The sequence below is a fragment of the Phyllostomus hastatus genome, unplaced genomic scaffold (assembly GCF_019186645.2).
Source record: "Phyllostomus hastatus isolate PE091 unplaced genomic scaffold, TTU_PhHast_1.1 phas_contig_40, whole genome shotgun sequence".
In the NCBI taxonomy this organism is placed as follows: domain Eukaryota; kingdom Metazoa; phylum Chordata; class Mammalia; order Chiroptera; family Phyllostomidae; genus Phyllostomus; species Phyllostomus hastatus.
Genome location: NW_025333872.1, coordinates 7,974,494 through 8,002,331, shown reverse-complemented (window position 1 = coordinate 8,002,331; position 27,838 = coordinate 7,974,494). Strand labels below are relative to the sequence as shown.

The 27,838-nt window shown below is 42.6% G+C and overlaps 1 protein-coding gene across 1 annotated transcript; it reads right to left on the bottom strand.

The window, feature by feature from the left end:
- SPATS1 (spermatogenesis associated serine rich 1) lies at positions 1-26,724 on the bottom strand. The gene is made up of 9 exons (XM_045843835.1): positions 26,600-26,724; positions 26,071-26,211; positions 18,691-18,838; positions 11,924-12,048; positions 10,483-10,644; positions 3,054-3,174; positions 2,391-2,453; positions 911-1,026; positions 1-480 (listed from the first exon to the last, which is right to left on the bottom strand). Exons 2-9 carry the CDS (start codon positions 26,174-26,176, stop codon positions 452-454), a joined length of 870 nt encoding a protein of 289 aa, XP_045699791.1. The 5' UTR covers positions 26,177-26,211; positions 26,600-26,724; the 3' UTR covers positions 1-451.
- Positions 26,725-27,838: the final 1,114 nt, after the last annotated feature.

Here is a 27,838-nt window from a genome sequence, read left to right as displayed (position 1 = left end):
TATATAGTGGGGGTATTATATCAATGTTGAATTCTCTGAACTTGATATTTGTATTGTAATTGTTGGAGAACATCCTTGACCTTAGGAGACACACACTGAGGTTTATAGATATGTAGGAGTAAGGGCGATGATGCCTACCATGCACTCTTGAGTAATTCAGCAAAACAATAACCACGATGATATGAGAGAGCGCGCACACAAATTTGGGCAGGCGTTAACAAGCAGAGAGCTCAGGTGAAGGATATGTAGGTATTTGTTCATTGTACAATTCTCGTAATTTTTCTGCAAGTTTGCAAGTTTTCAAAATATAAAGTTTAAAAAGAAAACAAGTACAGTGACCCCTCATCAAAGTCAAACTTTTGACTGAGAACAGGCACACCAACAGGAGCAGTCAACTGAAGGAGGCCCCCCACCAGGGTGCTTGGTGCATGCTCCATGGGCCTCCTTCTGCTCAGGGCTGTCTTGGAAAGTCCAAAGTACCTGTGGATAGAGGCACAGTGTTAACAGTTGAGTTCCATTAAAGGACTAAGCATTCTCATCCTGACTGGCATGGCTCACTTGGTTCAGCATCATTCGACTCCAGGTCCTGGCCCCAGTTGGGGTGTGTGTGAGAGGCAACCGATCAGTCCATCGATGTTTCTCTCATACATTGGTGTTTCTCCCCCTTTCTTTCCCCCTCTCTTCCCCTCCCTCTAAAAATAAATAAATAATCTTTAAAAACCAAAACCAACCACTCAACCCATGAAGTGCAGTCACAACACCTGCCCAAGGGGCCACCTGGGGCTGAACACACCACCCACTCTGGGAGAGGCTCTGCCTTTTCTCCTCTCCATGGGGAAGCCTCTCAAAAGCCTGCTGTGCTGGGCTTGTCTCCAGTTTGTATGCTATTCTTTGAAGGTTTTTAACCCACCAGTGGAGAATAAATTGTGCAGCAAAGGGGTCGCTGGCTGCCAATTGTCAAGTTCCTGAACTTCTCTTATCTCGTTCTTCAGCCTGTTGGCCTTCTCCTTCACCCAGAAGGGCAAGCTGCAGGAAGAAAATACCCTGAGTTTGCGTCTGTCGGATGCAAAATTTATAAACATGGTCAGTAAGAAGGCCTCCAATTTAGATCAGTGTCAAAATAAAACTCCATGTTAACTGTTCACCACTTGTCCCTGCCCAAACCCAGGTCTATTTTCTGCCCTTTTCTGTCCAGGAAGCTGCCCCTGCAGCCATCATCACCCAGGCTCCTCCCTGCCCCCCCGGTGCACTGGGCACTGGGCTGGGTGAGTGACAGGCACCAGGCACCAGCAGGAGCCCAGAAGGTGAGAAAAGTGGGCTTGGGATATTTCTACCTAGTTCCTGCCCTGCAGCCAGAGGTACCCCAGTTCTGGCAGGGCTGCATTCTCCATGGCCACAACCTCCGTCTCCCACTGCTCTGCGGACCCCGATCCCTCCTCTTGCTGCTCATACCTAGGACTAGTAAGAACTTCCCACTGTCGGGAGCCCCTGGGTATTTTGCCCACCCATGTGAGCTCTCACAACCTGGTCCTCCCGGGCCTGCTGAGATTTCAAATGGCATATGCTGGGCTGCACTGTGTGCAGACATCAGGCAATGTGACTCCTGGGGTAAGTCGAAGCAGGGAGATGAAAAATGCTTTTATGTTTTAGCAGCTAGAACTTTCATCCTTTAAAGCAAAAATGTACTGTGATTGAGGAAAAGCCCTGATAAATTTGCTGAGGGTAGGGAGGTCCTTGCAAGGAGGAAGAGGAGACTTAACATATAGACAATGGGTGAGAGTCAAGGTTATAATTCAAGGCCATCATTGAAGACAAACCAATAGAAGAAGCCCAAATAAAAATAGCGATAATAGCAGGACAAAGAGCAATACATTGACACATCTTTTTCTAGGTTAGAACTTCACTTGGGTAAATAAGTCAAGTTCAGAGTGGAACTAAGGGGAAATATGAGATCAGAGAGGACTGGTACTTCCTTCAAATACAGAATATTCCCATGTCTTTCTCTCCGCCTTTTCAAACTCTAACCATCCTCACTGGCTGCACTCCTCTAAGTATGTGTCTTTCTTTGCCAGCAAACCCTTGTGTTTCAGAAATCAGGGACCCTGTTTCTTAGCTCCACATAACCCGCCCCCAGACAGCGCACACCTAACATACCACACAGCATCTGGTAGTCTGTCAGCTGCATCTTCTGGGCAGCCCAGCCGTTAGGTTCCACAGACACCTGCCTCCAACTGTCTCACCGAGACCCTCATACAAACTGCCCATCCACCTGCCAGGACTCAAAACGTCCCTGTGTGGAGGGTGTCTGTGAGTTCCTCCACAGGAGAAAATAATAAATAACTGATATTTTCATAAAGATAGGATAAGAAAACAATGATGAAAACGCTCACTTGGGAATTTGTGGAGGAGGCTCAAGTGGAATAAATGTATCAAATTTCTTTTCATATGGCACTCTGAAAACAGAAAAGGTGATCATAAAATTGGTTTTCTTCTATGGCAGAGATTGATACATCACTGTGTTCAATAAATGTCTTATCTTCTGTTTTAATCGTCATATATGGGCTTTAAAACTCTAATGGCCATAACTCTTATTAGCTTTACCATTTTTAGTGAACATCATTAAGTCAAACATGCTTAATTTTTTAATTAGTATTTTTAATGTAATACACCAACTATTTTTCTTTTAATTTAATGACCCTCCCTTTCTCCTCAATCACTTTGGTCTGAGTTCAGTTCCAAGTGTAAACAAACCCAACTAGCAGCCACTAACCAACAACCTGACACGGCATGAAACTTAAAGTCTTCAGATTTGTGGTAATAACGATAGGAATAAAATTAACAACCACTCTTTTGTAGTAAAGGTCCTGTGTATAAATTTAATTAAACATATATGTATGTATACACTAACAAAGTAAATATGGATGTTTTCAGGAATTTTCACCAACCAGATTTTGTTGAGCTCTTCCCCTTATAAAATATAATTTACTTGTAGTACAGAAAAATACAATTCCTTTAAATTTAACTAAATAACCCTAGCATTAGCATATACTTACATTGAAAAATTCACTGGTGGGAGAGTTGACCCTATTTTGTGGAAATCTTTACTCTGTTCTGGGTACATATATAGATTATCTCCTGGAGTTAACTTCGGGATTCCATTCCTGGGGTCAATATCTATGAAAGATGTTTTTTTAAAATCACAAAAATGGCTAAAGATATGAACAGATTTGCTCTGTTGACATGACAATGGAAATAAGATAATTTAGGGCTTTATTATGAGGTACAGATAGGTATCTTAAAGTTCTGTTTACAATTGTCTTACCTTGAGAAGAAGAAGATAAAAGTATGAGCCTATGTTTGGGACATTTTCTAAAAGGTGTTGTTATGATTACCTCACCCTGGGAAAGAAGGATACCGAAGGCGTGGATTAAAATGAATGATGAACCAGAGGTATCGCTGCAGCAATGAGCAAGAACTCCGATTTAAATCTTTTCATCCCTGAGCATTAGTGCTCTTTGAATCCCTGAGTCCTATGAAGCTCTAGAAGCTACTGTCATTAAAGCTCTGCCTCTCTGGTTCTCAGGAGGAAACCAGCTCAGGAGAGTCGTCTCCTCCTTCTGCTTCAAGGCCTGGGGCAGTGCAGCGGCAGAGGCGGCCTTCCCGGTGCAGAGGAGCCAGGAGAAAGCCCACCGCTGCTGAGCACACAACGCTTATTCAGCAGCTGCTCCGACACCCGACTGGGGACAAGTAATGAACAAGTAATCACTTACACTTGAAAGGAAGCAGCTGGTACAAGTTAGTCATTTAAACCCACACATCTGACACCAGATGCCCCTCCTAAGAGAAAAAGCCTGGACTGCAAAACTAACCAGCCTTGGGATCACATTACTGGACCAAACGGGTCCGTTTGCCTGTGCTCATCAAAGTGCAATAAGACACAAACAGAAGTTTGCAATCAAGAAAGTGAGGATTTATTCAGGAGATGGTATCATGCCCAGAGTCGCAAGTGAACTAATCCTCGAAGACCTGGCTCCCTGACGGGCTTCCAAGGAATGGATTCTATAGGGAAAAAATCATTAATCGTGGTGGGTGAAGGAGTTAGGATCGTGGTCTCTACTGATTGGTTGCTGTAGGGCAGGGGGTAATTGATCACTGCATCTGGTCCTGATGTCAGCCATGGAGTTCGTCTTTCTGAATCTGCAAGGATTTGTCTGGTGGGATCATTCTGTTTTTCTGGACGTGGAGCAAAACAAAACTGAGGCCAAGATACTATATTTAGTTTGATTGAAAGCTCTGTCTCTATAATCAATAGACCCAAGACCTAAGACGACTGCGTGCTGACCAGAGCTTCGTTGTCCTGAGGGCTTAATGATTAAACAAGGGAGTGGGAGGTGGAGAAATCACAGTGCTGGGTGAGGTGGTCTGAGTCAAAAGAAGGGGAGGGGAGGGGCAAGGAGGGGAGGAGGGGACCAGATTAAAAAAATAAAGTTTCTGAGTGGTGGCAATTAGAAGCAGGATGCATGGCTGGAGGCAAGTCCTCCATCTTAGCCCACGCACCCAATGCACAGGCCTCACTGTCTTCTTTTTAGATGTTCGTTTTGCTGTTACTTAATTCAATCATACCCATGAGGCAAGGCAAAGGGAGAGCTAGGGAAGGTTTTTGATAAGCTATTTTCCTCCAGCTAACTCAGAGAAGCTACCTCACAATAGGTGGAAGTACTGAAGAACTTGTTTTTTAACCATTTTCTTTCAAAAGCCTTTTCGGTTGCTAACACTCTTCATCTGAACTTCTTGCTAGCTCTGAAGTGTGGTGAAATAGCATCGCCTACACCCAAGATGGAGTGCCTGCCGGGTATGAGTGCGGAGGGTGTGAAGCAAGGAGAGTGGAGTGGCCCTGTCTTTTGAATCCCAAACCAGGGCACTGGCAAGTAAAGGTTGGTGACAGCAAGAGGTGGTGAGAAGGGCTGGGACTTTGGATTTAGTCATGCCTGAGTGCAGATTCAGTTCTGCAGTTTCTAGTTCTGTGCTCTTTAGCTATTTAACTTCTCTAAGCCTTGTTTATAAACGGTTTAAACTGTTTCTTTTGAATGTCTACTTTGCAGGGTTATCATGAATACTCCATTAGCATAATCTGGACCATAATCAGCACTCAGGTAACATTTGTTCATTATTATTTGAAGTCAGGCCTAGACTAATACCACCCCCATTCCAAATTTGTTTTTCACTCTGGAAAATACAATTGCCATCTAGTGAAGGTATAAACCAGGGGTGTCCAACCCATGGCCTGCGGGCCACATGCAGCCCAGGAAGGCTAGTAATGTGGCTCAACACAAAATTGTAAATTTACTTAAAATATTACTTAGTGTTATCACTAAGTTTCATACTAAGTTTTATTACTTAGATACGTACATTTTCTATATTAGTGATCACAAACTTGGGACCTGCTCCATGATTTTAAAAGATCATCGAAAGGGCCAATGCATCATTAGGGTTATTACATGAGGACTTTTTCAATTATCTGTGGTGGCAGATATTACGACAATTATGCACAGACCTTTTTTTGCTCATCAATTTTCGTTAGTGTTTGTGTATTTAATGTGTGGCCCAAAAGAATTCTTTCTCCAGTATGACCCAAAGACACGGAGAGGCTGGACACCCCTGGGAATCTTTTCCTAGGGAATCTTATCTAGATGGGGAGATAAGACATGTTTATAAGGAGATTAAATAATATTACACTAGGTGGTAAATGCCATACACTACAGAACAGCAGTCCTAAAATTTCAGCATAGCTCAGAATCCTCTAGGGAATGTGTTAGCAACGCCGCTTCCTGGGTCCTGACCTAAGACATTCTGTTTCGGAAAGTCTGGAGTAGTTCCCAGAACCGGCATTTTGCGTGAACTCTCCAGCTGATTGTGATGCCAGTGGTCTGAGGACAATGCAGGACCTAGGACCCCGCTGGAGTCCACAGGATGAGGTCGTGAGTAGGGAAGAACAAATAGCTGGTGTTCGAGTACAAGGCGTCACCCTTAGGGGAAAACCTCCCGGATGACACTGCTGAGATAACATGTGAGTTTAAGCCATGAGGGATCTTGTATGATTTCTGAATATTCAAAAAAACAGGTATCAGCCCTAAGTGCTGGCCACTGCATATCAAAAGCTGATAGATTCATAATGCATCATGCCTGCTTACACTTTTGGATGCACCATCCAATCTCCTAGCTATGAAGACATTCAGGCAATAGAAAATGGGACAAACATTAAAATCAAAGAAACGGATGAAGGAGCAAACTGTTCACCAAAAGAGCATATTCTGTCCCACGTCTCTCCACCCCGGTGCAGTCAGATGAAGCCATACCCTCACCAACAGGCTGTGAGCAGAGATGATGTGTGCCACATCCAGAAAGAAGCATTTAAGAGCTGACACGTGACCCCCCAGCACTTTCTCTTTCTCCTGCTAGGGCAGCCTTGGGAGCCACATGTTGAGATGGAGAAGTCACAGGGTGAAAGCAAAAGAGATCCTTGAGTCACTGCTGAGAAGGGAGCTGCCCTGGAGAGCCGCTGGATCACAGTGGACTTTACGAGAGGAAGAGTAAACTTTGACTAAGCTGCTGCAGTTTCAGAGGTGGTGTGCTACTGCAGCAGAATCCATCCCATGCTGACTACTACAGTGTGCTCTACCATAGGAAGACCTATACAAGAGAAAAAATATTTTTTCAGGTCTACTTCCCTACAACCTATAATCATAGAAAACGTTTTGTTCTTCCACCTATGACAACAAATTAAGCCTTTAGAGAACTCCCCTCACAGCCTGATCATAGCTGCTGGGAGTCAACTATTAATTAAATATATTTTTTTCTATAATGTATTGATTCCAATTCAAAATGACAGTCCCTGAAGCTGCCTCTCCATCTTGTTCAAGAACTAATGAGAGTTAAATACAGAGAAAAATTGATGGTTGCCACATGAGAAAAAGGTTGGGAGGCTGGGTGAAAAGGGTGAAGGTATTACGAATACAAATTAGCAGTTACAAAACAGTCATGGGGATGTAAAGTACAGCATAGGGAATATGGTCAATAATATTGTAATAATTATGCACAGCACCAGGTGGGGACTAGACTTATTGGGGGAATCACTTCATAAATTATATAAATCTCTAATCATTATGCTGTACACCTGAAACTAATATAATATTGAATGTCAACTTAACTGAAAAAATTTTAAGATTTTTTTTAAAAGAAAATAATGAGAGAGGAGAGAATTTCACAAAGCAATAAGTGTTCAGTGTCAAGCTTAATAATATTAAGTGCTACAGAAAACCAAGGAAAAGAAGAAGTGGGAAAAGACCACTGCATCTGATGTTTAAAGAAGTCGCTGCACCACAGCACCTATGAAGAAGTCACCACCCTACAACAAATCCAGTATCGGTTTACAAGAAATACCCAGGACGAAGGAGCCTGTCACATGGTATCTAGGAATGCAGTCAGCTAAATCCTGACTGTGGCAAACTGCAGACTATGGACACATGACCTAGTCTTTCACCAAATAAACTGCAAGGGAAAAAAGGAGGCGAGAACCTATATATTAAAAGAGACTGAAGATATAGTAAAAGACACTGAAGATATAGTAAAAGAGACTGAAGAGACTTTTCAATTAATTGCTAAGTGTGAACCTTCTTTAGACCTTAATTTAAACAAATTATAAGTATTTTTAATTGGCATTTGTGAAGCGATTGGGTATTTGAACACCAACTATTTGGTGACACTAATGAAATATGAGAAAGGCATGTGATCATGTTGATAAAAATAATCCTTATCTATTAGAGGGACACACTGATATGTTTACAGATGACACTATATGATGTCTGAAACTTGCTTTAAAACAGCCCATGGGGGAGAGGGGCGAAGTGAAACAAGATTAGTGAAACAGGTTGATTCCTGCTGAAGCTAAGTGACGGGTACGTCTGGTTACATTATGCTCTTCTCTCTACCTTTGCACATGTTTGAAAATGTCCTTAATAAAAGGATTTTCTTTTTAACAAAGGTAGAAAGAGGGGCTATCACTGGAGTAGGGGGAGGAAAGGTGCTGTATTTTGGGAGAGGCCTGTTGGAGGCTTCAGATAGAAAGATAATATACCATTTCTTAAACAGAGTGAGAAGCATGTAAGTGTGAAATTTTATTCTATATAGTCAATAAACATACCTCAGCATTTATTTTTAAACACGTAAAAGGAAGGAAGGAAAAGGAACAATCACAAACTTTAGGATGATTTTACTGCTGAGTTAACGAGGGAGTGATGAGTTAGGGTTAGGACTTGGACCATCACGACAATCCCACTCACTTCTTGGTTTTTGCTCCTCATCCAAAGATATGTTCACTGATTTTGAGAGGAGGGGGAGAGGGAGAGAAAAATATCAGTGTGAGAGGAAAGCATCAGTCAACTGCCTCTCGTATGCACCTGGATCAGGGATCAGTCCGCAGCCTTCTGGTAGACGGGAGGACGCTCCAACTGACGGAGCCACCTGGCCAGGGCATAATGCCACTCCCTTTTGATACATACTTGTCATTAGCCCAGTTCTGGTCAGTGAGAAATGAGTGGAAGGAAGTCTCCTAAGGACCATAGGGTAAAACTCTTTCTTCCTTCTAAAAGGGGAAGGCAACAACAGAATTTCCTCTTTTCCTGGTCTTAAAGAGAGACATGATGCTTGGAGTTGTGCATGCAGCAGTTATCTTGTGACCATGATAAGCATTTTTGATAAGACAAAAAGCCAACACTACTGAGAATGACAGCGCATGAGACAGAAAGAGTCTTTCCTTTGATGACATTACTGGGCAACCAGACCATACAGGCTGCCTAGATTTCAAGGCTTATTAGGTGCATAATAAATGTCTTATGATTTAAGCCTCTGATAATTTGGTTTTTCTCTTGAGGCCAAAAGCATTTGTAAGTAATATCCAGCTAAACTTAGTTTCTTCTTGCTTTTTCTCAGTTGTTTCAGATTTAAACCAGTTAAATAAATCCTCCCTGTTCTACCCTATTGCTGCATCTCAGTTGGGAGTGGGAAGGAGGGGTGTGCGCAGCAGGCTTACATGACATCAGGGCTTTAGTGGAAGGCTTTGGGGCCTCAGTTAATGTCTGCAAACCACACTGGTATCTTCTGCTTGCCCTATCTCTGCTATTCTCTGAGAGGTGGCATCTATTTCTGTTGTCTGCTAAAACGTGGCATCCAGTCTGAGCCTCAGGAAGCCATCCCCTTCCACAGTGCATCACGTGAAGCATAAATTTATTCTCATAGATCCCTGGCTTGATGACCCACAGTGCATCATACTGTGGTTTTCCAGTGTGAGACCTGGGCAGCTCCCCTGGCTTGCTCCCTCTTTCTCTCACTGTTTCTCTCTGCCCCAACCTCCATGGCCTCCACAGGGCACAGAAATGCAGTTATTCTTCCACACCTCCCAGGCGAGTGACACTCTGAGGCTGGCTTTCTGCCCACCCGCTGCCCACAGCTATCACTGCTCTCCAGCTCAGAGTAAGGGCAGGCGCCACCTCCCTCTGAGGCTCGAGCTCGTCCACCAGCCAAAAGCCCCAGCTAGATTCACATCCAATCACCCACCAGATTTTGATCTCAGGAGTTGGGCTCCTCAAAGTCCCCGTATCAGTGACTACCCTCCTACCTCCTCCAGTCTGGCATTTCATGTATTCTCTATCTAAACAAAATCCTTCGTTTTCAAAACTACTTGTCACTGATATGAGTTTAAAAGCCTATTTTAAAACTAAAAATGAAAACTTTCTATTTTTTTTCTCTTTGTATTCCTGCTACAGCAATTCTATTCATTCCTGAGGCAGTGGCTGCCTCCTACACAGGTATTTCTATAGAAGAGGGTGCCATAAACAGTCTGCAGTACTCAGCAACCTTTAGGCCTTCAATAAATTATGGATAGGCTGAGACAGAGAACTCACCAAGTTACAAACCAAGGAAATGAACAGATAGGTAAATAGGTAGGTAGGTAAGTAGATAGATACAAATGCTCGTGTCAATTACCTCTCATTAAATAAGCTATGAAATAACAATGTACACTTAAGCTGAGGTTTATGGGAATGCTTTCCTTGTAAAGAATATAAAATACAATTTAAATGCATAAGATAGGCAGCATCTAACTGAAACATAAATGATTTGCTTCAAACTTCACTGAGGTTTCTATTAATAAGTATCTGAGAGAACTTATCTGATGACTTAAATGTCACATTAGCATTTCATGAATTCAGAGAAAAACGAAAATGTGGATCAGCGTATGCTGTGAGTTCTTTGCCAAGAAGTGCAGCCTGCCAACCATCACTTTCATGTTCCTATCCTCCTGGCTGCACTAGGCTGACACAGTGACCCACAGGGCAGCCCCCAGCTGCGGAATGCTGGGGCTGTGGAATCACGACTCAAGGGTATTTGCAGGCATTGCACAGTCAGGGGCCAGGAGGAAAACATTACCATGTTTCTTCCTCCCAAGGCACTTGTCCACTGTCCTCTCCACTAGAGACCTCTTGTTGCTGAGAAAGACCCCCTCAAAGAAGCACTGCTTTCCAATGTGGTAGGTGTGGATGCTGTTACTAAACCTTGGATAAAAGGTCCACTCAGGACGCTGCCCATCTCCTGCAAGACATCAGAAATCCTTCCATTAGCATTGCTCCCAACTTCATGATGCAATGGGATGTGAAAAAGTTGCAGACACTCCCAGGCACTCTCTGGCTGTACAGCCTTTGTCAGTGTGGATAATGCCTTGGTTCTCCACCAAAGCAGTATTAGTCTCTGTGGGGCTAGACACCAAAGGAAGGGAAGTGGGGAGAAAGCTATCTAAGAGGCCTCTTTTCTTTTCCCTTTTTATCCCCTCCTCCAAAAATAAAGAAATTTTTATGGTTGAAAGCGATGTATGGGTTGGGAAGCTCAGAGACAGTTTTACAAGCACCTGTGATCCAACCTTTACTCCGTCACTAAGTGAGTAGGAAGAAGAAAATGCCCATCAACCAGGGAAGGGTGGGGCCAACCATGGCAGCTTACCTGGTTGGCAGCAACAATAGCACATGCATGAACTACAATGACACCAGAGTATGTACACGTGTGATTGAGGCAAACGAGAAAGGCTGCTCTGAGGCCTGGGGCAAGTTACTGGACCCCTCAGTATCCTTGTCTCCCCATTCTATACTTTTCCTATAAAATTACTGAAATAATTTTAAACAATAAGAGATCCACTAACAGCTATATGGTCGCTTAAAAAACACTTGGGTTCTGTGGTGGCTAAGAAAGAACACAGGCTTTGGAGGCAGGCAAGTGTGGTTCTAACCCCATCACTCCATGTCCTAGCTATGTGTGTACTTGCATCGGTCACTGAACCGCTCCAAGCCTCAGTCTCCTTCTGTGTAAAATGGGTAGGTTTCTACTGGCCACATAGATCTATATGAATTGACACAGAAAGAGGTCCAGGATCTATTTAAGTAAGTGAAAATAGTTTGTATACTATTTTCTACTAGTGAAAACATGGTTGAATACTATAACCCACCCATCTATACATACAAACACATGCATTTCAAATTTTTGGAAGAATGTTTTATATATTAAACTCTTCACAGCTCTTGGGCAGAATGGGGATATTGTTGGAGAATACTGGGGAAGGGGTTTCTTTATACACTTTACATGCTTCTTTATTATTTTAGCATTTTGATAGCTCTTTTGTGGTTTTCATATAAAGGCACTTCGTTTTTGAAAAACACATAATGGTGTCTTCCCCAGCGGAGTTGTTACAACAGTCAGTGGTGAAGTTGTTGAATGCCTGGCACTTAGTGGGTCTTCAGTGCATGGCGCCTAACAGTGTGACAGGCTTGTGGGAAGACCCTGAGCATGAAGGCAAGTGGAGGAGGATCTCTGACTTACTCACTTGTCTGTAACTTTAGCATGCTAAACTCCTCGAGATATTTATCCTTTTGGACTTCAGACAATGAGGTTTCAGAGGAGTGATTGGAATGTGAGGAAGAGGATTTCAGATCCAAATCTGCCACAGGGCTGGAAAGGAAGCAGAAGGATTAGATTTTTCCATGTGCTTAAACTGGTATTTAGGACCTGATCATACATATCTTACACTAGAATTACCCTCAACCATGATAACTACGCCTACTCTTCCATACACATCCATGGGCACATAATTTGTTTATTTACAATTTGCAAGACTAAAACACATTCAAAAGATGCATGCTAAAAAGTTTGGTGGGTCCTCAAAAATTTAAATATTGAATTACCACACAACCCAGCAATTTCACTCCTAGGCACTTAAAGTATGCCAAAAGAATTGAAAACAGAGACTCAAACTGATACATGTATGCAAATAGTCATTGCAGCATTATTCATAAGAGCCCCAAAGTAGAAACAACCTAAATGTCCATCAACAGATGAATGGACAAACAAAATGTCTCCTATACATACAATGGAATATTATTCAGACACAAAGTGGAATGAAGTTCTGATATATACTAAACATGGATGAACCTTAAAAACATTATGTTGCTCTGGCCAAGTGGCTCAGTTGGTTGGAGCATCATCCCACACACCAAAAGGTTGTGTGCTCAATTCCTGGTCAGGGCACATACCGAGGTTGCAGGTTCGATCCCCACTTGGGGCACATACAGGAGGCAACCAATCAATGTTTCTCCCTCACATCAATGTTTCTCTCTCTCCCCCTTCCTATCTCTAAAATCAATAGAAACATATCCTCAAGTGAGAATTAAAAAAAAAAAAAAAGACTTGTTAAGAAACATTATGTTAAGTGAAATAAGCCAAAATACAAAAGGACAAATATTGTATGATCTCACTTATATGAAATATCTAGAATAGGAAATTCTAGAATAGGAGACAGAAAATATATAAGGTTAGTAGATTAGAGTACCAGGGGCTGGGGAGACAAGATAATTTGTAACTATTGCTTATTAGATACAGAGTTCCAGTTTGGGGTGAAGAAAATATTTTTAAAATAGTAGTGATAATTGCACAACATTGTAAGTATAATTAACCACCCTGAATTGTGGACTTAAAATAGATAAAATGGCAAATGTCTGGCTATATATATTTTACCACAATTTTTAAAAAAGTCATGATGTACTAATACATGTTACTACATTGGTGAACCTTGAAAACATTATGCTAAATTAAAGAGGCAGACACTAATAACTACATACTGATGATTCCATTTACATGAAATGCCCAGAATAGGCAAATCTATAGAGAGAAAAAGGAGATCAGTGGTTGTCAAAGGCTGGGGGAGTGACGAACATGGGATGGGTGACAACTAGAGGGGATGGGCTTCTTTGGGGGGTAATGAAAATGTCCTAAAATTGTGGTAATGGTTGCACAACTCTGTGAATACACTGAAAACCACAGAGTTGAGCCCTGGCTGGTGTGGCTCATTGGACTGAGCACTGGCCTGCAAACTGGATGGTTACCGGTTCAATTCCCAGTCAGGGCACATGCCTGGGTTATGGGCCAGGTCCCCAGTTGGGGGCATGTGAGAGGCAAATGATCAATGTCTCTCTCACACATCGATGTTTCTCTCCCTCTCTTTCTCCCTCCCTTTCCTTCTCTAAAATAAATAAAGTCTTTTTTTAAAAAAAACATTGAGTTGAACACATTAAATGGGTGAATTATATGATATGTGAATTATGCTTCAAGAAAACTCTTACAAAACAGATGCATGTTCAACAAAATCATTAAATGGAAATTAAAAACCAGTAAGCATATAAAGAAATAATCAAAAACAAACCTAGGCTGAAATGGTTATAATAATGGAGCATTATGTTTGGTGCTGAACTTCCTGGCAGTCAAAAGGGCTGCCTACAACAAAGCACATTGAGTGTCAGCAGCCCTTCTGGTTTAAGCAGCTTTGCATGAGATAGAAGGTCATGGCCAAGGTTTTCAGGTATAAGTTATCTGTTATCAAATCATAGGCTCTTTTTCCATAAGATTACATTACCCCTATATTTGAGTAGTTTCAGAACAACTTCATACTGTTTGCATTTGCTCCCTACTAACAATCTTGTGATAAGTAGGGCCTAATAGAATCATTTCCACTTGAAAAGGAAATGGACCTTCAGAGAAGTTAAGGATAAAACACGCACAGGCAGGACCTGAACTTGATGTGCCATCTCATTTTAGACTATGTTGCCCCAAAATCATAAAGAACCCCAGTTCAACAACTCACAAGTCTTGTATAGCTAGATCTCCAGTTTTAAATGAACATGTATACTAATATCTTCGAACTTTGGTAGTGTGCAGATAGAGCAAAAAAATGCTATGACTCAGACTCCCCCAGTTCAGAACTGATAATTTTGACATTGGGATAAAATAAATCTCCCCTAAATATTTTTGAAAAGGCTTTGTTGAACAAACTGTATAAAAAAGATGGCAAGGATAAAGGAAACTTTCCAAAAGAACTGTAGAGAATTCAACTGCTTTGCTTACTCAACAAATATTTATCTGAGCACATTTTGTGGTGGGCACTGTACTAGATACTGGGGATCCAAACACAGTCCCTGCTTTCAAGGAGCTTAAAGTCGAGGACCAGCGGACATGGACAGATACATAGGTGACTGTGGAAGAGTGAGTAAATGCAGGTTGGTAAAAGGCAGGTTTTAAAAACAGTAGTATAGGGCTTTCAGTCAAGATGGAGGCACAGGCAAACACAGCTCACCTCCTCACACAACCACATACCAAAACTACAAATATAGAACAACCCTCACTCAGAACCATCAGAAATTAAGTTGAATGGAAGTCCAACAACTACAGATTTAAAGAAACCACATCCATCCAGACTGGTAGGAGGGGCGGAGATGTGGAGGTGGCCTGGTACCACACCCACATGTGGTGGATAAAAACTCGGGAGGGATATCTTGGGAGCAGGAAGCCCCACACCAAGCCTCCCAGCCCAGGGTTCCAGTGCCACTAAGATAAATCCCCATTGTTTCTGATTGCAAAAAGCAGTGGAGATTGAGTCAGTGAAAGAAACTTCTGGAGTCCCAAGTAGTTCCTCTTAAAGAACCCACACACCAACTTACTCAGACTCACTCCCTCTGAGCTCCAGCAACAGGGTAGCAGCTTGAAAGGCACCAGTGGCATAGAGGGAGGAACTGAATTGTCTGGCATCAGGGCAAGAGCTGGGGGACAGCTTTCTCCCACACAGAAATGTGGGCACAGGTCATTGTTCCTTTTCTGAGCCCTCCACTCACAGAGCAACAGAGCCAGAAGGTGGGTGCTATATCTGAGACTCCATCAACCTGGCTACCACTGTCTGCCCTGCCCTGGAGATTTCCTGAGGCTCCCACCCAACTTATAAGCCCACCCAAGCTGTTAACAGGGGCTTTTCCATATGAATAGATGGTTATGGGACATGCTTCACAACTTCCTAAATCCTATCAAACAAGCAACAGCAGGCCTCAGTAAGCCCCCAGTGCCCATATGTCTTGCTAAGTGGCCCCAGGCCTGGCATTAGCAATAACCAGCCTAAGTTCACAGCTTGGCTTCCCCTGGGAACCTACAGCCCAGCACAAGTACTGGCCATCTTCAGATTGCTTTGTAGTTCATGCAGGGTGGGCCCCAGGCAGAACACAGGTGGGAGTTGACCTTGGCCTGCACCACCCAAGAAACCCCAGAGCCTATGCACCCAGTGGACAGTTGCAGACCATTTCAGAGCACCACCACCCTGTCCCTGTATAGATGATCCTCCATGAAGGGCAGAGGCTGGTGGTCTATGGTCACAGCCAGTTCTTGCAGCTGACTGGTCTGGGTAAATCCCTCCCATTGATCTGCCAACAGCAATCAAAGCTCAAGTACAAAAGGAGCATGTACTCAGCTCATATGAAGGGTGCACCTCCAGTACCCTGCCTGGGTGATAGGGGAGGCTGTGCATCTGGACCCTATGGGTCACCTACTACATTAGGCCACACTACCGAGACACAGAGTCAAAGCAGCTTTATCTAATACATAGAAACAAACACAAGGAGGCTGCCAAAACAAGGAGACAAAGAAACATGGCCTAAATGAAAGAACAGATCAAAACACCAGAAAAAGAGCTAAGTGAAATGGAGATAAGCAATCTATTAGATGCAGACTTCAAAACACTGGTCATAAGGATGCTCAAGGACTTAGTGAGGACCTCAACAGCATAAAAAAGACCAGTCAGAAATGAAGTTTATACTAATTGAAATAAAGAACAATTTACAGAAATTCAACAGTAGAGTGGATGAAGCCAAGAATCAAATCAATGATTTGGAACATAAGGAAGCAAAAAACAATCAATCAGAACAAGAAAAAAAAAGAATCCAAAAAAATGAGAAAATGAGGATAGTGTAAGAAGCCTCTGAGATAACTTCAAGCATTCCAATATCTGCATCATAGAGGTACCAGAAATAAAAGAGAAAGAACAAGAAATTGGAAGTCTATTTGAAAAAATAATGAAAGAAAACTTCCCTAATTTGGTGAAGGAAATAGACATGCAAGTCAAGGAAGCACAGAGTCTCAAACAAGATGGATGCAAAGAGGCCCACTCCAAGACACATCATAATTAAAATGCCAAAGGTTAAAGATACAGAGAGAATCTTAAAAGCAGCAAGAGAAAAGCAGAGTTACCTGCAAAGGAGTTCCCATAAGACTGTCAACTGATTTCTCAAAAGAAACTTTGCAGGCTAGAAGGGACTGGCAAGAAGTATTCCAAGTCATGAAAAGCAGGTACCTACAGCCAAGATTGCTCTACCCAGCAAAGCTGTCATTTAGAATCAAAGGGCAAATAAAGTGCTTCCCAGATAAGGAGTTCCTCATCACCAAACCATTATTATATGAAATGCTAAAGGGACTTATTTAAGAAAAAGAAGACCAAAACTATGAACAATAAAATTGCAATAAATACATATCTATCAAAAATTGAATCTAAAAAACAAACTAAGCAAACAAGAAGAACAGAGATAGAGCCCTAGCTGGTGTGGCTCAGTGTTGAGTGCCAGCCTGCGAATCAAGGGTCATTAATTCGATTCCCAGTCTAGGACACATGCCTAGGTTGTGGGCCAGGTCCCCAGTAGAGGGCGTGAAAAGGCAACCACACATTGATGTTTCTCTCCCTCTTTCTCCTACCATCTCCCTCTCTAAAAAATAAATAAACAATATCTTTTTTTAAAAAAAAAAGAACAGAGATAGAATCATGGATACAGAGAATGTTTTGATGGTTACCAGATGGGAGCGGGGGGTGGGGAATGGGTGAAGAGGTGAGGGGATTAAGAGGTACAAATAGGTAGTTACAGAATAGCCATGGGCATGTAAAGTACAGTACAGGAAGTGGAGTAGCCACAGGACTTATATGCATGACCCATGGACATGAACAATGGGTTGGAGATTGCCTGAGGGTGTGAGAGGTGCTGGGTGGTTGGGGGTAAATGGGGAAAATTTGGGACAACCTTAAAAGCATAATCAATAAAATATAATCTAAAAAAATTAATATCACCAAAAGATCTTATTTCAAATAAATATATATTTATATGCATAAGAAATTTCTTTTTATGCATATTAAAAACATTAAAATGTTAACACTGATTCTCTAAAGAGGTGAAGTTATTGTGTTTTTTTAATACTGCTTTTATATTTTCAAAATTTTTACAATGAATTGAAATTACTGTCATTATAACAAAATTTGTTAGAATAATATTTTCAAAAATTTTGCTGTAAAAAAAATATAAACAGAATGGCACACAAAACATGTAATATAAATACAGCTTTACAGCTAAGTATAAAGCCAACATCCAGGACAAGAAACAAACACGAGGCCAGCCCCACCCTCCCCAGAGCCCTTTCCCGGGAGGTGGCCACTTCCCCGACTCTGACCCTCACAGCAGTCATTTCTTGTCGTTAAGACTCACCACCTACATACATGTGCATGTATGTATTCCTAAAAATATAGAGTTTAGTTTATTTTCACCAGCTTTTTAAATTTCTTTTTTTTTATACATTCTGAATCTTTCTGTGATTATTTTTATTTATTTATTTATTTATTTATTTATTTAGAGAGGGAAGGGAGGGAGATAGAGAGAGAGAGAGAGAAACATCAATGTGCAGTTGCTGGGGGTTATGGCCTGCAACCCAGGAATGTACCCTAGCTGGGAATCAAACCTGGGACACTTTGGTTCCCAGCCCACGCTCAATCCACTGAGCTATGCCAGCCAGGGCTAAATTTCTTTTTTAAATTAATTTATTGTTGTTCAGTTACAGTTGTCTGCATTTACCCCCCACTATTACATTGCTTTTGAACTTCACAATAGCAAGCACTTGCACAGCACATATGATATGCCAGCGAGTCACCTAATCTGACAGAACGGATTCTCTTTCATGAAGCAGTAATTATGTGGCAAAGTGAAGACAATGGGTAAACTTCTCTGTCGGTCATGGCCCTCCCTGACTTGTAATTGTGGTGCCCGGGGAGTTATAATTTTTTTCATATATTGAACATATAAACTTTGCCCAAGTTCACACAGAGGCTAAGTGGTAGAGCTGGGCTTTAAACCCAGACTGGCTCCAGAATCCATGTTCTTGGCAAAGACGTCTAACTACATCTCAGACCGTTGGCTCCTGGTCAGAATTTCCCCACCGTTTATGGCCTTTTGCTGGACCCTTACTTACTCTGGGAGAGCAGACACTCTGCAGGGGGCTGGAGGTGTGCTGACGTTTCCACCTATTACTGCAGAACATGAGGAGCTGCCCCTTTGGTCAGAGGATGTTGTATTGACGAAAAATCCCTCCGATTCCAGGAAATCCTTGTCTTTAGTACCTACAACACAAAGACACCGCAATTTGATTATGTTAATGAAAATACTTTCCACTCCATCTTGTTCCCTAGGCTACAATTTTTTAAATTAACATTTTTGAGCAGTTATTGTATGTACTGGGGATTGTGTTGACATCTTACACATATTTTCCCTTTTTATTCTCATAACTACCCACAGACATAGGTATTTATCCTTCCATTTTACAGATGAGGAAACTGTGGCTCAGAAGACTAAGCAACTTGCTTAAATCACACAGACACAGACATCTTGGCCTAGATTTGACCACAGTTCTTATGACACTACAGTCTAAAACCCCAACTGCCGCGCGAGACTGCTTGTGCCTCCACAGAGTGTGCTCTGAACTAAGTGAAAGAATTAAGAGCTGACTCGAACTATATATCACTGTCTGTTTACTGAGCATCTCAATACAATTTTCCAGAGGATTTGTTCATAAAAGACTAATGAATGTAGCTGGTGATCAAAACCCAAAGAACTGTGTCTCCAGAAACTTCCATGGGTTCCCCTCACAACATAGTGTCGTCATTCATTTCCGTACACAACTTCCTCACCAGGCTGTGTCTCGGTTATTTTAGTAGCACCCAGAACAGGGCCTGGCACAAAACAGATGTTCACTAAGTGAAAAAATTATAACTCCCCAGGCACCCCAGTGACAAGTCAGGGAGGCCTATGACTGACAGAGAAGTGTACCCATTGTCTTCACTTTGCTATACAATTACTGCTTCATGAAAGACAATCTGTTCTGCCATCATTGTACATGAGTGTGTGCCTTGTCCATCCACTTTTTTAAAAAGGCAGGTAAATGGATAGTGTATTTCTTCATGCATAACTTCACAGAGCACAGAAGTCAATAGACTTCTATCACAATGTAACTTCTGGTTATAAGAATACCACAAGCATTAAGATTCAGACTTCTCTGACTCCTGAGTGAACTTTTAGGTTGACTGCTATTCCAGCTCCGGAGTATCATGCTGCACGTGAACGTATATACAGGGGTCATCTGTAAATTCCCATCCTCTGTCGGTGGGATTGGTAGTCATCTGGCTCCCTCTCAAATGCATACAGCAAGTGGATCATACCTTCTACATTCTCAAGTCTCAACTCCATCACCAAACCCTTTATTCTTTTTTAAATCCTCACCCAAGGGCATTGTTTTGTGGTTTTTTTTTTTCTCATTGCTTTTAGAGAGGAAGGGAGAGAGAGAAACATAGATGAGACAGAGAAGCAGCCATCGGTTGCCTCCCGTACGTGCCCAGACTGGGGATTATATGTGCCTGGATTCGAGATCGAACCTGCAACCTAGGTACGTGCCCTGATCAGGAATTGAACATGCAACCTTTTAATTACAGGACAACACTGCAAACAACTGAGCCACACTGGCCAGGGCCAAACCCTTTACTTTTAAGAGGACTGTCTGTGAGTCTACAACATTTGAAGGCCAGCTGAGCTACCTCCTCCCCTCACACTATCCTGATTCTAGGACTGTCTGCATTAGAATGAAAAGTACAGATTCCAAAATTCCATCACAGAGCCTCTGAGTTAGAATCTATCCAAGTTGACACCTGGGAACCCACATTTTGAAAAAATGCCCCTCTCCCGGTAGCTCCTGGGCTCCCGTCTCCCACTGATTTTCCTCCTCTGCAAGCCTAGCTCCACCAGAGCGCTGCATTCCATCCCGTCCCACTTCCTGACTCCCAGCTGCGCAGTGTTCCCTGTATTTGCCTGGTCAGGAGAACCACCTTGGAGCACTCGTTCAATAACATGCAGATTTCAGAGCTCTGACCCAGACCTACCAGGGAAGATCTAGGAATCACTGTGTTTAAAAAGCACCTCAGGTTACTGATCCTCAGGAGCAGCCAAGTGTGGGAAGAACTGTTCTGGAACATGCTGGAAGTCCTAGAGCAGCCTCAGGTATAGTGAAGGTCAACTGGTTCCTTCAGGTGTGAGTAGTTGGGATGGAGTGGAGCCCAGTGGAGGGGTGAGAAAGGAGCAGAGTTGTAAAGAGGGGAACACAGGTCCCTGGCAGCCAAAGAAGAAACCACCCATATACTGAGTCACAAAAGCAGTGTCAAATACAACACATTCCACACTCTCTGACCACAATGCAATACAATTAGAAATCAACAATAAAAAGACAGCCAAAGTATCCATGAGCATGGAAACAGATCACACTTGTAAATATTTCATATTAAAAAAGAAACTATAATGGGAAACATGAAGTACTTAACAACCAACAATATAAGTACTATATATCAAAACTTGTGGGATTCAACTAAAGCAGTGCTTAGAAACCTGTGCCTTAAATGTATGTACTGTTTTCCACCGAATATAAGACACTATCCATTGTGGTAACATTATTATTTTATGCACCTTAAAAAAAAAAAAAGGCTGCCAATTACACTGTGGCACAGGGGTCCTGGCCGGTGTGTTCCGGTCTGGTCGGAACATCATCTCACAACTAAAGGTCCCCTGTCCTGGCACCTACAGGAAGCAACCAATTGACATTTCTCTCTCACATGGAGGCATCTCTTGCTCCCTTCCTTTCTCTCTTCTTGTCTCTCTAAAGTAATGAAAATAAAACGTCCTCTGGTGAGGATAAAAAATTAAAAAATAAACTATGGCACAATCTTTTATCACTTAGAATTTTTACTTTATACTTACTGAAGCAGTCTTTTAGAGATTTTAATCACATATTGCACTCATGTGCATATTTAAAGAAGAAAAATATAAGCAAAATAAATTGGTTAAGGCATTCTTCAAACCATACTCACATCTGAAAATCTGATACTAACTCACTTCTCAGCTCAGTCACTGATGTGCACATTTTCCACCTCAACTGGCCTCAGTGCACCAACATGGGTGATGCAGCATTTCTAAACGAGTGCTCCTCTACTGCCTCTGGAATTTTCCGAAGCCACAGATACTTCCTGCATTGTTCAGTCTCACACAGCAAAGTGTATGACAACTACTTCACACCTGCTTCTGGGCCCTCAGCACGGCTGGACCAATCCAAATTCAGAGACGCAAACTGTGAAAAATGTTCTTCTTGGAACTGATGGGTTAAAGTGCAAAAAAAAAAACATTCCAAAATTAATTAACTAAGCTTTCAGTTCAAGAAGTGAGAGGGAAAAAGAATAAATCCTCCAAAATGACAAGGAAGTAAATCATAAAAGAAAAGCAGAAATGAATGAAATGAAGATCATCAGTTTTGTCATGGGGAAAAAACTAATAATGTAGATAAGCAAAGTTCAAGAAAAAATCTGAACACAAGTATACAGTGTTAGGAAGAAAAATGAGGTCATAATTATTGGTAAAATGGAAATGATTTTACCTATAAAGAAATTGAGAATCCAAAATGTCAAACAACATGTTCAAGATTACAGAGCTATGAAGTGTAACTTATAAAATGTAGTTTAATGTTACAAGTTATGTCCAGAAGGTAACCAGCCATGTAATATGAAAAATAGAGACATTTATTGAAAAAGGAACAAGATACAAGAAACACTGTAAATAAGACAATGACTCCTCAGTCCCCTTCAAGTAGGCACCTTGGGACCTCACACACTTCTCCCAGTCTCCATCAGCTGCCCCATCATATTTTCCTGAATCTCATCGATGGTCTGAAATCTCTTCCCTTTCTAAGGTGATTTTAGTTTTGGGAAAAGCCAGAAGTTGCAGGGTGCCAAATCTGGGCTGTAGCAGGGCTGAGTTACCTGGGTGATTTGATGTTTTGCCAAAATCTCTGCACCAGGCTCTGGCAGGTGTGGCTCAGTGAATTGAGTGCCGACCTGTAAACCGAAGGATTGCTGCTTTGATTCCCAGTCAGGGTACATGCCTGGGTTGTGGGCTGGGTCCCAGTAGGGGGTGCGTGAGAGGAAAGCACACACTGATGTTTCTCTCCCTCTCTTTCTCCCTCCGTTCCCCTCTCTCTAAAAATAAGTAAAATCTTAAAAAAAAAATCTCCGCACAAGATATGAAGCTGCCAATCACCATTTGTCCATAGCTGTAGTCTTCTGAATCATCTGAATAGTTTCTGTGGAGGAACGTTCAAACTTTACACAAAATCTGACACAGATTCATTTCTCTACTCACTCAGTCATTTTGAATGCCATGGCCACAGAGTGCACATGCTCACTCAACAGCATCTATCACCCCCACTGACTAGTACAGTGAAGTCGTCATTGTTCACACATGCACATTCCAGTGCACTCTCCTTCACTGCCAGGTTACATGGATGTTGTGCAAACTGTTGTCATTATATTAACAATGGCTGGACTTTTTCTGGACAGACCTCACACATTTAAAACTTCCAAAGCAAGTTATAAGCTAAAGGGAAACTTGTAACATACATGATAAGAAAGAGTTAATCATGACAAATTATAAATTTGTATAAATTTATAAGGTGAAAATAAATACTCAAAGAGGAAAAAATGGGCACAATACTCAACTAGGTAAATCATTAAATAAAATACACACACATACATACAAATAGCCAATATACATTTGGGGGAAAGTTTGTCTTTCCTAATACCCAAAGAGCTGAATTTAAAATGAGATACTATTATTTGCTATCAGTTTGCACAGCCCTAAATTGGTCCAGCTTGGAGGAATGGCATCCTTGCACACTGCTGGTAGGAATGTCTCCATCTCACTAAAGAGCAACTTGGCCGTGTGTCTCCTCCAAAGTCTATGAGAAGTGTACTTTTGATCCCATGGTTCTACTTCTAGGAACATATCTATGTAAAAGGTACACATTTTATCTGTGTGAACGCAGAAAGGACCCACACATGTAGAGAAGAAATAAGATCAAGGGCAGATATGTCATCTAGGTTCTTATATATAGTTCTGAGTTATTTATTATAGCACTGACTTATGATAATTTTTGCACATAGGTTTTAATTGCTGTTGCCTTTTCATAGCATGAAAACATTTAATTGTATATTTCCCACTAAAGGACTTGAAAGTTGACCAAAGCAAGAATTGAGTGTTACAGATGGTATCAGAGGAACCTCTTCAAAAGATTTTTGATTTTGTTTCATTTTGTTTTTTCATTTTTAGGGGCAAAATTTGAATATATTACATAACCCTGAGCAGTGAGCAGTGAAATCACACCTATAGATTTAGCCTATTTCCTTGTTTGCTGAAGAAGTCTTGTGTGGCAACACTCTAGAAAGTGGCCTGTGGCTGCTGCAGCAGGGAAGACATGTGACAGGCAAGGACAAAAAGGGCAGCCTGTGTTAAACTGGCAAACAGCGTATCCTCCAGATGGAAGTGACTACAAGATCTTTCTAGAGGTAACTCAGCCTCAAACACAACATGGGAACACTTAAATGAAGCTCAAGCTGCCCCCCCACACCTGCTCAGGTAGAAGAGTCTGTGCCTTCCACTCTGGTACCAGTGCTCCCACGCCTAGAGTGAAAACAAGGAACTTCAAGCAGGTCCATTGCCTCCCCATGCTCAGCTCCCAGTGCCAGACCCTCCTCTCTGTCCAGCTCTCTAGTTGTGGTGAGGAGCCAATAAGCGAAGGTACCTCTTCTTGAAAGGGTCACCACTTATCATGATAATTGTTATTCCAATGCAAAAATGTTCGGTAAGCCATAACATAGGAAATTCTAACAAGCCGCTACAGCACTATGAGATGAGGAAAGATGATGCAACCGAAAGGACAAAGTGAAGGTTCTGGTGACTAGAAAGAAATTCAGGGGAAAAGGAGAGTTTACAGAAAATCCTGCTTCTTTGGTACCATCTGTAGAATCCAGGATAATTACTGCTATCTCTTCAGGTAGGAATAACATCTTACACAATCAAGGCTCTTTCACACACTTGTCATCTGAGCTTGTTCAGACAATGGCATTGTCTGGAAAGGAGAAAATAATACATCAGTCCAAGTTTGCTTAATATGGATACTCTTTAACTAGACGTTCAGTTTCCCACTCCTGTCTATCTGTCTGGCAAATAACCTAAGGATCTGGGACAGCAGTTTTTAACTCCATTTTGGGTCACAGGCTCCCCGATAAGGAATGTCAGCAATGGGCCCTCTCTGCTAGAAAGCTGTGTGTATACCCACCGTTGTGCACTCATCTTCGACTGGTTTTTGGAGCCCTTCTTTCCTGAACCCCATGAGCTCAGGTGTGGTCTCCTGAGTGACACATCTACAGAGCAGAAAAGGCAGCCACCGATCTTTGGCTAAATGTGGTTTGGCGATCTCAGGGGCTGGTGCCCCTAATACAGAAACATGGAGCCTCTTGACCCCACCCTTAAAACAGCAGCTCCCTCCTGAACCCAGATTCACCTGCAGAGAAGTCTGGGGCTTCAAGTTAGAATTCCAGAACCTTTTTGTCCTGCTGACCTAGGCATATTGGGCAATTCACAATTCTACCTCCTAGTGCTCTGAAGGCCCCACTTGTAAGTGGCTGTTGTGAGTCATAGCTCTCTCCTCTCCCTGCACTTGTCAAGAAAAATGAGGGGGTTGCAGACCTGGATACAGAAGACCAGGGACCAAGCTAAGATCTGATGGAGAAGAGATAAAGGATTTTACAAACCCTTTTTGCAGCATACAGGACACTCACTTATAACAGGTAAATGCCAACCTGGGCATATACTCTGAGGTTTTCTGAGACACTGTGGTTGTTCTGCTCCATGACACTGTTCTCTCAAGGTAAATGTGCCCCAAACATCTTCCACAGGCTTAAGAACCAATTACAGAACTACCATCCATTATTTAATTTACATCTTTCCTTAAAGTGGTCATAATTTCTACCTGACCCATCCCATCCAATACAGTACTACAAACCTACTAATATATAAGCAAAGGGGAAAAATGAAAGAGCATGGACTTTGGAGACCAGAAGATTCCTGTCAAATCTCAGCTTTGCCATTTATTGACTGAAGCACGGGGCAGGTCAAACTTCTGGCTCCCTTTACTCATTTGTAATATATAGGGCAGGGTGGGGGCGGGAAAGCCATGGGAATGTTATGAGGTCCAGGAAGGTCATTTGTGAGACTCTGCTTTGAATCTGCTCTTTACCTTGTTAGATCTTGGTTTAATATGACACAAGTAGTTGTTTGGTTTTTTCCAGTATGTCCCAAGCTAGCCCCCTTTTAAACTTGAAATGGTGTCTCCTGGCTTTAGTATACTTGGATAGGAAGATCAAATCCCATCCAGCCCTCCTGATTTCTTCAATTTAACTGTATCTCCTCTCTCCTATGGTCATACCGGAGTCTACTTTCTCTGGAACCTTCTCCACCTCTCTGCTGCAGGTCGTTCTGGCGATGCAGGAGCTCTGACGGCCTTGTGGCCCGTTTCCGGTGTATAGACTCATCTGTGCACGTGTTAACTTTAAATATTAAAAGCAACCTGGAGACAAAGAAAAGACCTTTTTAAGAAAGGCAGCAATCAAAACAAACAAACTCCACAGCCACGGAAAGTCAAGAGGGCAGGTCTGGCCTCTTCATCAGTTTCCCTGGCTCCCTCTACCCGGTGTTTCTCGTTCGGAGGGCCCCAGAGCTCTGGTGAGTTCTCACCCAGCCCCCGCAGGGCTCACTGCCCCACGCACCTTCCCTTTTCCACCTATGAGTCTTCCCTCCCCTTCGCCTAAGGATGGCCCAGCTTAATTAACGCTGGGAGGACTACAGGAAAGACGCGGTGAGATCAACGCACCAACTGGCAGCCGAACTGCCTCAGATGCGGGGAGGAACCCACAGCCAAACGCGAGAGGAACGCGGCCGCCGCCCGCTCCTCTCACCCCAGAAGCGCGTCGGCGTTGCCAGGACACCGACCCAGCTACGCGCAGCCTCGCGGGTTAGCACCAGGCGGGGCTTCCAGGTCTTCCGCCCTCTTGGTCTCAGGGCCCAAGGGTCCTTGGCTTGTGGTGGAGTCTTCTGAGATGGGCAGAACTAGAGCTCCAGCCATGGTAGGGAGTCGTGGGCAAGGACCACTGGAGAGTTTGCTCAGTGTTTTGGGTTTTGGTGTGTGTGTGTGTGTGTGTGTGTGTGTTTAAACAATTGTGGCTCTTATGGCAATTTCATTATTGGAACTATAGTCTCTGGTGGCAGTGAAGGATGAGCCCTCCACGAAGTTTGCAGATGCCCGCTTATAATTGGCATTGATTAGACAGGATCACCTACCGCATCCAGAGCGGCTTTTCTGGGCCAGGCCCCCTGGTGGATGTTATCTATTCCTTAGGCAGCCAGCTGCATTTTTCAAAATAGAAAGCTGAATCTGAGCAAGGCTTGCTCAAGGTCACTCAGAAAACTGACATTATTTCCAAGTTTCCTCAGTCCAAATCTACCACTCTTCCCATCAAATCTTACTTCTCCCTAGGTGAAGTGAACAAATTTAGACTATGTTTTTATTTTTAACATTTTTTTTTACAGATTATAAAATCAGTGGTCACTATAGAAATCTTGGAAAACATAGAAAAATAGTGTTAATACCCACAGTCCCACAATCCAGATCAACCACTTTTTCTGGGTACCTAATGCTATATGAAAAATCACCCCCAAACCCTGTCGCTTTAAACAACTGTCCTCATTATCTCATGATTCTAGGGGCTGGCTAGGCTCAGCTAGGCTGTTCGTGCTGGGGGTCTCGGACATGGTTGCAGTCAGAAGGCTCAAGTCTCTTCATTCATGTCCAATGAGCTGTGCTGGCCCTCAGCGGGGTCCTTGGCTGGAGCTTTGGCCAAATCACAGACAGATGGCTTTTCCGTGTGCTTCCTCACAGCATCTGGCATTCCAAAAAGGAGCATCCCAGGGCCACTGGGCAGCAGCTGCCCTGTCATGGATGCAGGAAGAGGAGACCTTGACCACACCTCTCAATGGGAGGTAAAGGTCACATTGTATGAAGAGCCTAGGGTGTGAGGGACCTTGTTGTCACCATCTTAGGAAACAGGGTCTGTCACCCCACTACTAATACTTAGGGGTTATTTCCCACCTATCCTTTTTCTACACACGTATATATTAACATAGTTGGAACTAGAGCA